This window comes from Diadema antillarum, unplaced genomic scaffold, assembly GCF_040938485.1.
Source record: "Diadema antillarum isolate AM-2024a unplaced genomic scaffold, OU_Dant_1.0 scf00000091, whole genome shotgun sequence".
Lineage (NCBI taxonomy): Eukaryota > Metazoa > Echinodermata > Echinoidea > Diadematoida > Diadematidae > Diadema > Diadema antillarum.
Genome location: NW_027270980.1, coordinates 2,192,676 through 2,204,791, shown reverse-complemented (window position 1 = coordinate 2,204,791; position 12,116 = coordinate 2,192,676). Strand labels below are relative to the sequence as shown.

Genomic DNA, 12,116 nt, shown 5'->3' with positions numbered 1-12,116 from the left:
TATTATAGTAAGGATGTTTAAGATAACTTATTGACAGTCTACTGACAGTATTCACTGGGAAGATTTGAAAATGATCATAATGTTGGCTGGACTCTTCAAAACTTCTTAGATATCTACACAAAATCACAATGATTTCATATCTTTGAAAGGCCTTTAAACTCAGTAATATGCTGATATAGGAATTAGAGGGCTAGTGATTTAGACTGATAAAATTAGATGAAAAATAACACAGGACAGGGTGGGTTACAGCTGATGAAATGTTTGAGGTAGAATCTGAGGTATTAATCAAAAGTTTTTATCATTCCAGAGAACCCAGGAAACCATTAGGAAAGAAGTATATGAATGGAGATAATGACAAAAAAAAAGTTGTATGCAATGAAGAGTGTTTCAAACCTTAACTCCAGATCAAAGAAAACATTGGGAAATGCTGAAGTGATTGTATGATTACTTAAAGACCAAACTTTGATGATCAGCTAAGTTCATTTCAAAGAGAATAAAAGAATGAGAATCAATTATTTGTAGATGGTTACAGTGAGGTAGAATGAATAAAAGATAGCATGATATACTAGTAAGCTAAATTATTATGTGAACTCATAAATTTCAAAACTTGTTAAGAGTGATGATATATCCAAATAATGGAACTGCTGCAAAACCAAAATGTCACCATGCTCAGCCGGATCCTTCAGTAGCAGCTGAAAATATTTCTCCAACGTGATAAAAGCAGGTGTTAGAAAAATATTCTCTGCAAGATTACTAGACGGATTCCGGTCAAACCAATGACCCTTTCTGTATTGCAGAAAATCCATATTTGCGGATTGTGATGGAGAAGATACCAGTGTGAACACACCCAAAAGGAGGTTGGGGAGAAGAGGAAAAGTCTGAACAACCCATACAGCCACAAAATTGCAGCCACTAGGTCACGGACTTGAAAAGCCTAATATGGTGGGGAGTAACAATATTGGCCTTCCACCGAGATTCAGCCAGCTTGTCACAGGTAAAATCTGTCTGTAGTTTACCAGTTGAAGAAGTTGAAAATTTTACTTCCAAGCTTCCCTTTCTCTTATTTTCTTTTTTTTATTTTATTTTGTGATGCACATCATCAAAGGTAATGCATCGAATCACAACTGTTTTCTATATCTTGTTTTATGACCGGAAATTTAACTTGCGCGTTTTGAGGAAACCAGAATACGGAGATTGAGAATGGATGCATGCCGCCCCATCGCGACCATGTTTCCATATGATTGTCACATCCAGAAATGTACCAGCGAAAAGAAAAGGTACAAATCGGTAAGAAAATGATGTAACCTGCGGAGGCCAGAAGAGTGGCTAGGGGAGAGAGAGAGAGCAAGAGGCACCCAGGAGGAATTAGTGATGACAGGTTGTGCGGTGTTAAGACCAGCGAGCCGTTTGCGCCCGATGAGGGACGGATATCCTACATACCTTCCTTAGTTTGCTGTAGTCCAGCAGCTCAGGGCGATGTCTGTGGATGAGGGCACAGAATCCAAGACCATCCTTCCAGCTGTAACAGGGCATCAATGGGCATGTGAAGATATAGGCACCAGTGGCAGATGGGGTTAACAAAAGGGGGTAAGGAGACCGGAAGTTGTAATGGTAAGGGGGGGGGGGGGGGAGGGAAGTGGTGGAGGTTGGGATTGGAATGATGGAGAAGGCAGTGGCATATTGATTTTGAAAAAATAAGTTTTAGAACATGTTGGACAAATGTATGTAAGTATGTTTGTAGGTTTTGGTGTGTTTTGTTTTTATTTTTGGTGAATATGAGAATGTGTGTGTATGTGTGCACAAGGACAAAACAGATATTCCAAGATGTTATGATACACCAAGAAGCAGAAGTCATTGGTAAAGGCAAGAGTCAATATGTGTCATTTCAAGAAGCAGGGGGAGGGGGGGGGGAGATATTCAACATCGGGGAAGATCATTTAGCGAGGGCAAAAAGGGAAGCAAGAGACAAAAAAGAAGAAGAAAAGATCAGGACAGTAAGAAAGCAAGAAAAGAGGAAGGACACCACAGTTGATGACAAGGAAGGAAATTACAGGAACATAGGGGAGAAAAGAACAATAAAAGATTATTACAGAGAGGAAGAAATTGCACGTCAGTCTCTCCAGACATACGATAACAATGAAACCACGAAGATCCCAAACATACAATAACAATGAAACCATGAAGATCCTGTGAACACTAACCTCACCTACTAACATCATAATTCTTTCCATGGCGGGTCAACAATGTAAACCAAGTGGCATTTACTAGATTTTCTACACATTAAAGCACAGATGTACATTGATACCTACGATTCTCTAATCCCTATTGAAGATACTCGAAACTGAATCATGGAAGAAACACACGTAGGAAAATTACTTTACAGTATTCGACTCACATTTCATTAAATGCCTGAGCTATGGAATAAACAATATTCAACTGAACACTTACAAAACATGTCATTAATTAAACTCCATTGTCACGCTTTAATGTTAAATCCAATCCCGAGGCCTGGATATGGTAGGCAATACTGACCAACAGTAATTACAAATCTATCACTTTTAGGTAAACATTCACATATATCTGCTTTATAAAGGGGAATACATAATCATGTCAATGTATTGTAATGCATGTCATAGAATTCATGATAACTGCCAATACTAATACATTTTGTAGGAATTTCTACTTCCATTTTATCACGGGACTCTAAACTCAGTTCCTTTTTTAGCATTGCTTTGACTTTACCAACAGATTTATAAAAGTGGATCATTGATATTGTACACAAAAATACCCACATCATACAACATATGCAACATACACGTCATCGTAAAGCAATGATAGGCAATATGTCTGTCACAAATACAACATACCCCTCCCACTAAACAGAATCTACAAGTGTACCAAGGGTATTCACGAATCAAACCCCTGTACAGTAAAACACTGCAAGAAAGATACACATATCTTCTTTCCTTGCTTACACACATAAACACACACACACACCACTCACAAACACACAAGGCCTTTTTAAATTGCTCGCCTAACTTCCTCAATTAAAGGCCACTTTTAATTGCCAATTAAATAAACCTGAAGGGCCCAAATGCACCATCACCCCTTGATATGAGCAAGTACCATTATAATTATACCCCCTCTGCCATTGAGTCCTTGTCAAAAAGCCATCGTTTCTTCTGCACTGCCATAATAATCACTTTGTATTCATGGCAATAAACGGCCTAAATGACCATACAATGCCGCTTGTGTGTGTTTTCCGGTCTCTTTGGCACGTAATTGTGGTTTTTGAAGAGCCACGTCAAGTTGTCTCAGCATTTGTGGCCAATGTCACTGCTCAAAGCAATCTTCAAGATTTTCCAGTCTGATTATGACTGGTATTTAAACCAAACTTTAAATCTTGCCTGTTCAGGTGTCAAGATGACCCCCACCTCTCCCAAGAGACATCATAGGAAGACCAACAAACACACAGCTTCAAATAGCAGGGCACTCACACAATTAAGTTTTGATATGATGACACATGCCTTCTACATTCCTCTACTAAATGTATATGATTGTGACATTACATACATGTTAATGGCAAGCACATTTTTTTTTTCTTATTCTTTCTCATCTTTGGAGGTTACATGGAATATCTATAAGGCCAAAAAACTGCACAGTACAGATTCGATAACATCAAAGTTTATCTCTATCCTACCATGATATTCTACCATCCCTTTCCCCTTGCTGCAACTGCGCCCCCTTCCATTCAATGCATGCCAATCATGGCGCATCAGGAATTGATCACTTTCAGATCGCGGGTCAAATTGAGGTCATAATTGTCACTGACCAGTGGTGGACAGGCTTGGCCTATTTCTGGGGTCACTATGACTCATTAAACCTCGAAGGCCCGCTTCCCCCCTGGTCATTTTCAGTCCATCCCATCGCTGAAGGTCTCACAAAGGAGAATCAAGAGCTTGGAGTTCAGGTAGCAGTCCATGTCATTAATACATTGGCATATCACAGCCTACAAATTACTCTTTTTTGTTAAAGATGGGGAAATTATAGCCAATGATCACTTGACTTTATTGATTTAATGGTCTTCACGAATTCAAGCTTAAAATACATACATGTATAGTGCTCAAAACAATTCTCTTTCTATGAGCTTTTGTACACTGTTGTTCTTGGAAAAGTCTCTAGAGTTTTTGTAAAAGTTGGCAGTTATCTGTTAATTATTTCTTACAAGCTCTTACATTTTGCAAACTATTGACAAATACATGCCTCCAGTTTTAGTACAGTATACTGTAACTTGCATACAAATGTGCATGTCTTTTCTTCTTTTCAAGGATTATCATATGGACTATAGAAAAGCATGCACAACACTGATAAATATGCATGACTTTTTTTTTGTTCTCATATTTCAGAACAATTTGTAGCACATAAATGGGCATGCCATGAGAGTGTAAAAAGAGTATAATTGAAAATGGTGCATTTCCTCAAAAAAACAAACAAACATTGAATAATGTGCCATTCTTTGTTAGTATTATACTAGTACTGTCATTACTGGACTGTTGACTTGGTGTGAAAACATACAGGAACAGTACACCAAAGAACGTTCACTTCCCTAATGACATACAAAGTGGCAACCTAAAAAAACATGAACAATGTTATCACAGATCTCGGTTACCAGATGGCAGTCTAAAACACACTCTAAATGGGAAATAATGCTATCACATATAAACTCCATGTTTCAATGAGTTATTTCTTGAAAACCAACTGTGCAATTCTCACTCTAGTCATCGCCTATGATCATAGATAGATTTTTACAGACATCAAAAACAAAAAGCACATTGTCTAAAGACCAACCACTTGGGCTAGTAAGAAGTGACCTTCCATCTAACTACATAAGAGTGAGGAATCAACATGCTAAAAATGATGATCTCTGCACCTCTGTCTATTTTTTTCATGGTGCTTGTTTTGTATGGATACCAAATTATGTTTTCCAATAGATGTGACGGTGTTAGTTGAGTGAAGGCCCGAGAATAATTTCTACAGTAAATCTAGATTAGGTCACTGCTTTCACATTTATATAGATGCATTCCTGTCGGAAAAAAATGTCCCCCAAGAGTTTGAGAAATGAGGCAGGACCGTTTACCTGGTTGCATGCAAAATCTCGTTTAGGAGTCCACATGGAAATGACGGGAAAATCATAGCATGTAAACTGCAACGATTAATGTATTGAATCTCCCTTCAACTTCGCTGAATGAATCTATTCCCTAATCCACTGCACTTCTGGTATTTACTCCCCTTGAATATGATACGCAATATATTGTAAGTGTCCTTTAAATCAAGCGAATACTATCCATAGACCAAATTACTTCATATGATAAACTAAAACTCAGTCGGCACCGAATTGACAGGTTAGTTTTGACTAATAATGCATTTGCAATATATTGCATGAGATATAAATGGCTACAGATGGGAAAAATAAAAACAGATCAATAAACTGTGTTTCAAACTCTGGAAATATTTGAATAGTTTTGATTTAAACAGCACCATGCACAGAATGTATATTACAGCAGAAAATAATATTGCATCAACCGAATATGATGTACAGTTTTTCTTGATACAATATTTGAGGAAGAAGATTGGGCAAACAAAAAAGAAGAACCAAATAAAAAAAAAAAAGCAGAAGTAATTTCTGACAATTTCATAATTTGTTTGTTTGTTTTTTTCTTCTTTGTTATATTTTGCTCATTTCAGTCACCTCATGTGAAAATCCCTGATGTTGACGTTCTTGTAAGGGCTGGTCTTACGCTGGCACCATAGCAACAAACCATCTTTTGCGGTAAACTCTGTACGAGAAACAACACAAACTTGAAAAATCCAACGTGGAGGGGCAGATACATGCACAGGCAGAAAAAAAAAATGGATGCATGCTCCATAACACGGGGTATCCCTCCACTGGGGTGTGGGGACCACGAAGAAAGGGGAAAATTGGGGGGGGGGGGGGGATGGGGAGGAAGAAAAGAACACCTTCCATTCTCCTTTCTGTCGACTTGAAAGCTTACCTGTGCACTAGTGCTTGGGTGCTGAAGCCACTTCCATAGAAGATGGAGGGTCTTTATGCCTGGGATGCGTTTGCAGTGCTTGCTTTTACCAACCGGCCACAAGTTGATTTTGCTTGTAGCATGCCTTATTTGACAGGGTATGTCCAGAACCATTTCAGGCCTTAGCATTCAATAGCAAGAGGAAACATATTTGTTTCACTTGGGGTTTTTTGGTTTTTTTTTTTTAAGTCTTGTTTTTGTTTTTCCTCACAAGCTATAAGGTTTGTGGAGGATGTTCTGCATTACCTTCTGCTAAAGTCGTCTATGTGGACATTCTTGTACGGTTCTGTCTTGCGCTGGCACCAAAGCAGCAGGCCGCTTTTTGCACTGTTATCTACAGGGAATGGTTGACAAAACAAAAGACGAGCCATGCCATGCGTTAGTACAGCACTACACTAACGACATGCCTACATGCAAGTGGAGTCGTGTATGCGTAAAGAGATCTTTGACGAGTGGAAATGGCTGCAAAGACTAAGGAAGGATCGATGACAGGATGATGGGTGAAAAACAGATGAATGACACACAGACAGAAGTGTGCTAAGAGAGAAAAAAAAAATGTGGTAAATGAGAACAAGAAAATGAGCACACAAGAAACAAGCAAGCTAAGACTAAGGACCAGATGAGATTGTCTTCAACACACACTCCCTACACTTCAACGTCATCTGAAAAAAAAAATGAAAAAAAAATGGGGGTCTCTACTTGCTTGACCCATGATTTCACAGCAACGGTTTCACCTGGTACGCACACCACTACTGTCTACGCTTTAGTCCTTTACCTATTGTGGAAGTTTGCGATGTGGACGTTTCTGTAGGGAGCTGTCTTGCGCTGGCACCACAGCAAAAGGCCGTCCTTGGCAGTGTGATCTAGATGTGGCCACAGAGAGTGGACACGAGTTGTGCATAGAGAAAGCCAAAGGGGCTACTGGGCAGCCTGGCTGACCACTGGCGCCACTGTGACAAGACCAGACCAGACTAGCCCAGCCTAGAGGTCAAGGTGTTAGTGCACGTCAATTCAGCACTACCAAGCCAAAATCTAGTCCAGTCCATGAGGTTAGTTTAGTTTCTGCTGTTGTTTTGTTCGTTTGTTTGTTTGTTTTTAGGATGTCTTCTTGCATTTCATGCTGTTTGGGCCAATCACATTCAACTGAGTAATATGAAAACTAGATACATGGCATGTGCACTGCATTAAAACTGATTTGTAGCATTCCCTACACATAGTGCTTCAGTACTTCAGTGCTTCAGACAGCCAAAAACTGAATGAATGGATGATGCATTCAGAATCCATGTGAATGACACCAAGCAGGCACACACGTATTAAATAGCCTTCCTACAAGCTCAGGTGGAAAAGGAACAAAATACAAGTACAAAAACACGGATTATCCCTAAAATTGATCTGTGTGTTATTAGTGACAATATCGAATTTAGTCTTAATCAGGATTGTCCCATGCCCTTCCCAAGTTTGTTTACCACACTGGCATAGCTTGAATCATCGCTGATTCATAATCAAATCAGTACTGTTTTAGTCATCAGCCTCAAAATCAATTACGCTGAAACCTTTTGCATCTTAACTTGAACGGTCGAATTTGAAATCCAAGGTGGAGAAAAAAAGGTAAAAATCATGGCCTATTTAAGGCAAATTTGTGGGGGCATCAAAGTTCCATGTACATGATTGTGAAACAAGTCTTGCTAATATTGGTGAAATCGTGGGGGGGGGGGGGGGGGGGGAGGAGGTGGCCAGATTATATCCATGTGACATTCAATGCTCAATAACATGAGTCAAATTTCCTTCCACAATACCATAACTTTGACCACTTAGAAAGTGGGAGATACCGCATCTTATATCACAGTGAGATAAAACAGACAATCTCTCAAAAATGAAAGTGGATGGGAAAATATAACAACTGAGTAGTGATGCACAAATGGGAATACAGGATATGAAATGCCACTTTGACTGCTTAGGTTGCAGATGTTGTTTTTTTTTCCTTGAAAGAAAATTGAAAACATGCACCAAAAGCTTATTAATAGAATAAACAAAAATCATATCCAATTAGCCATGAAAAGAAAAAAAAAAAAAGAAAAACATGCCAGATAAACAGGTACTCCAGACAAAAAGGAACCAACAGTGTGAAATGCATTCGTCTTTGCTTCAAAACAACATGATAGTTTTAGCAAAGAGAAAAAGCTTTTCGGCCACTCGCAGAAGCATGCCTTGTCGGAGAGCACAGAAAAGTCAAGGTGAACATACGAAAGCCTTTGAGGCGTGTAAGCATTTAAAGAACTGTGCCAGGTGAAACACAAAATCATACGTGGACTCATACGGTTGCGTCATGAGATATCAAATCATTGCAAACAGGCAGAGTGGAACCTCTTTCTATGCTGACAGGTGGCACTGGAATCTACTCTTCAAAAAGTGATGTAATCAATTGCATCACATGACAAAAAAACAAAACAAACCAAAAACTGTTCACATTCCAGACCAACCACACATTTTTCGGAATTGAGCCCCCAAAATGGGGCATGTTTCACGAAGTGTTTTTTTTAATGGATGATTGCAACATTCAGTGAGTGTAGCTACAGTGTCAACAGCCAAATGATAAAAGCGAACATGGTTGTAACAAAATTCAGGTTGCAACGAAGTAAAAATTCACGCCGCAACATTATCCGCTCTATGTTTTTTAATGTTTATTTGTTCGGTTGTAACGAAATTTCAATATAACGAAAGAAAACTGCTGGTCCCGAGGACTTTGTAATAATGGGAGTCCACTGTAGCTGCTGCGAATACTTATTTTTTGTCACAGGGAAGTCTGTTTCTGAATACATATAGCTGCAGCTTTGTATCATCCAGGCAGTCAATAAGTTGGAAAACTTAGTTCCAGCCTGGTTGACTGGGCTTACTTGGAAATCAAAGAGAGAGAACAGCTTTACCACTCATCCCAACTCGTTGTTCAGCTCTGACCGACAGGTGGACAATCACCACTACTGGACAGAGGGGCGATGTTAATGCCTCCATCATCGGTCAGTGGTAGAGAAGGGACACTGAGGAGCTGTAAGACTGTTCTCTCTCTCTGGTTTAGGCCATCTCTCGTTTCTTCTTCCACGAATTCAGCCCAACAGGGTGCTTGACCGATGTGGTGATTGGTTGGATGTGGGGAAAGTTTTTGCTTTTTCCATTGTGTACTTCATTCTCTTTTTTTTTTTTTCTCTCCCTTTGAGCACAGTAAAATGGTTTACAAAGTAAATACTTCCATAATTTGGGTTCTCTGGCATAGGGTCACTTCATTTTTCTTTACATCATGTTCACTCAAGGCCTGAAATCGTACATGCGGCTGAGGATGTCTCAACTTCTGCGTTCTTACTTTGTATTTTCATAATGCAGAAATGTCAGCGAGTACCACCTGTCAGCACTCTCCAGCTTGGTACAATATTAGGCAAAACGTGCACATTTTGATCTCTTTTCATTCATTCAGGCAGGCAATTCCAGTAAAATATCTGCTTCTATACAGACAAAATCAATTTCCTTCACTTTTACTGATTAAGGAAATTCCTTCATAAAAAAAGAAGGAAGAAAAGATTAATTATTAGACAGTAACAGGTATGTCAGGGGCAGGTGGAGGAAAGAATTCATGACAGAATTCATCTGGTCCTCTACAGAGAGAAAGAGAAAGCAGAAGACATCTTTGCAGCCATCTTATCAAAAAATATCTGTTTTCTCACCATCCTTAAAAACCATACAGAAGTACAGCCAATGATTGAATCATTAAATCAAAACAAGATACTTTAACAAAGCATATTTCATTAAACCCTTTTACAGCCATACATTCACCGGAAAATGCATGTCCATCCTAGATCTGATATGAAAATTCCTTTGTAGCAAACTGACATGTTCTCATTCTTCTGCATGAGTTCACTATCATAACAGAGAACATCACTCATAATTGCAACACCCTGGACACTGTTTCATTATATTTTTCAGCATCTATTGAGACATTGAAAGAAGTAGCCACAGAGTAACTGACCTGAACCACTTGAACTTTGGTTATCTCTCTCTTTATCTCCTGGGGTTTTTTTTTCTTCTTTGATCGGTTTCATTATAAAATTTTTCTGCATCTTATTCATTGGGAATTTATGCCTCGTCGAAAATCTGATTCTACTTGAAACCGTCAAGCCTTCCTGCTCATAAGTAGTTCGGCAATGCAGCAATTTTGTAATTTATTTAACTTAGATGATGAACAATTCTTTCTTTAATTTAAAATGCATATTTAGCAATAAGTCTTCATTTTGTTCCTCAAGGTTGACTGTTTTTCACAAATTAAGTTATGGGGAATATGCTGTCAAATCAACTCGAGCAATATGAAATAAATTTTGCTTGAAAGTATGTGGCTGGCTTTCACAGTGCATAGCGAACCTATTCTACCCCATTCAAATATCACATCGTAGAGCTTAAAAGTGCAATGCCACTATCTATTCGAGTTGACTTTAGTGAACTTCAGAGTCAAATTGAAGGAAACGCAAACAAAATGGTAGAAAGGTCAGTACAATCAAACATATGATAAGATAGCCAAGGGATCTTCAGGTCCCACATGCTACATGTACCAGCAACAACAATATCAGCTGAAATTGCTTAAGTATGAACAAAAAACAGGATTCTTCAAAGATATTTTTGGGTGCAAATCATGGAAGAGTATTTATGACACGCATGACCTCCAAGAATTTGCAAGGGCGGTGATGACCAATGTTCTCGTTTCATGTGATCAAGGGTATGAAGAGTTCCATAATTTTCTTGATTTATGTCATTCTTGAACGAAACACAGCCATCTTGTTTGTTAGAATTCTCTACTATTCATCGAAGGCAACTAAAACGTGATGTGGCAATGCACTTCTAAGCTCCAAGCCTTAAAAAGAAAAAAAAAAAGGAAAGAGGGGTGTGACTTCAGGGCGTAGTCAGGTATAGGGCAAGGGGCAAGGCTATCTCCCACCTTCTATTGTGATGTCCTGGATGGCGAATCGCAGGATGATGGTCCAGATCATACCAAGGATCATTTTCATGTTCTTATCCACGATTTCTGAATTTGGAAAACAGAAACAGAAACACACATGCACATACACATACACATAATACATAAAAAAATAACATTTCAAGTTGCATTTAATACAAGTGAGATCATAAATTCTGGAACACAATGCACTATAATTGAGGGGGAGGAGGAAGAATCCTTGCATTGGCGAGACCATGTTGTCAGTGATTATTTCTTAAAGTCTTTTGAAATTCCAATAAAAACAAGAATATTTGATCCAAAAAAAAAGATATTTTGTCAGGCATTAGAAACTCATGTATACTGGTGTTACCTGTCTGCTGAGTAACATTTTCAACAGTTTACTTCTCACTGCCCTTGTTCCGTATCAATCCTGTGTAAACTGCATAGCAATGCTTGATGCTGATAAGTGTGACAACATCTTGCATTATCTGTGGTGCCTACGTCAAAAGATACCGTTTAAGGTTTTATTTGCGGTCTTCAAAAATCCACTTCCACTGATGTACAGTATATCTCACTTTGCCCTCTTGGATTGTAACCTTTGTGCTGTACTCATATTGCATACCTTGTTTTGGATATGCACATCACGTGTTTGTATTCTTTTTAACCCGTTACGGACGAGTCCGGAGTATACTCGGGCAGGCGTCTAGATGGGAAATGCGTGTTTGTAGCAAAATCAGCCCATCCTCAAAAGGACTAATATTTTGTGGATGTGAAATGACTAGGTTTTGAAATGAATCGGATTAGAATGACTCTCTAGTATACACACATAGGCCTTTCCACTCCTCATGGGAGTGTTTTTCAGCGGTCATAGGCGTACAGAATGCATACCTGATAGGTTTGGGGGCCTGAAGGTGTGTAATCAATCTACTGCAATTCCACCAATTTAATATCATCTATAAGACATATAAGGAGCTTATTCTTCATTCAAGGGGACTATATCCTTGCCAACTTTCATTGCAATGGGGCAAGATTACTACCTACTGGTACTG

At 38.8% G+C, this 12,116-nt stretch overlaps 1 protein-coding gene across 4 annotated transcripts in view; it reads right to left on the bottom strand.

The window, feature by feature from the left end:
- Window positions 1-411: 411 nt before the first annotated feature.
- LOC139718253 (alpha-actinin-2-like) overlaps window positions 412-12,116 on the bottom strand; it is a 50,050-nt gene continuing 38,345 nt past the window's right edge. For 2 of the 4 annotated variants that reach the window (XM_071629735.1, XM_071629738.1), the window contains exons 4-6: window positions 11,068-11,154; window positions 6,339-6,426; window positions 414-1,519 (exon numbers count right to left, since the gene is read on the bottom strand). In XM_071629735.1, coding sequence (XP_071485836.1) covers window positions 1,390-1,519; window positions 6,339-6,426; window positions 11,068-11,154 — 305 coding nt within the window. In that variant the 3' untranslated portion in view covers window positions 414-1,389. Of the gene's footprint in view, window positions 1,520-5,749; window positions 5,838-6,338; window positions 6,427-6,867; window positions 6,956-11,067; window positions 11,155-12,116 lie in introns of all 4 variants that reach the window. The other 2 variants (XM_071629737.1, XM_071629736.1) reach the window with 2 other exon arrangements.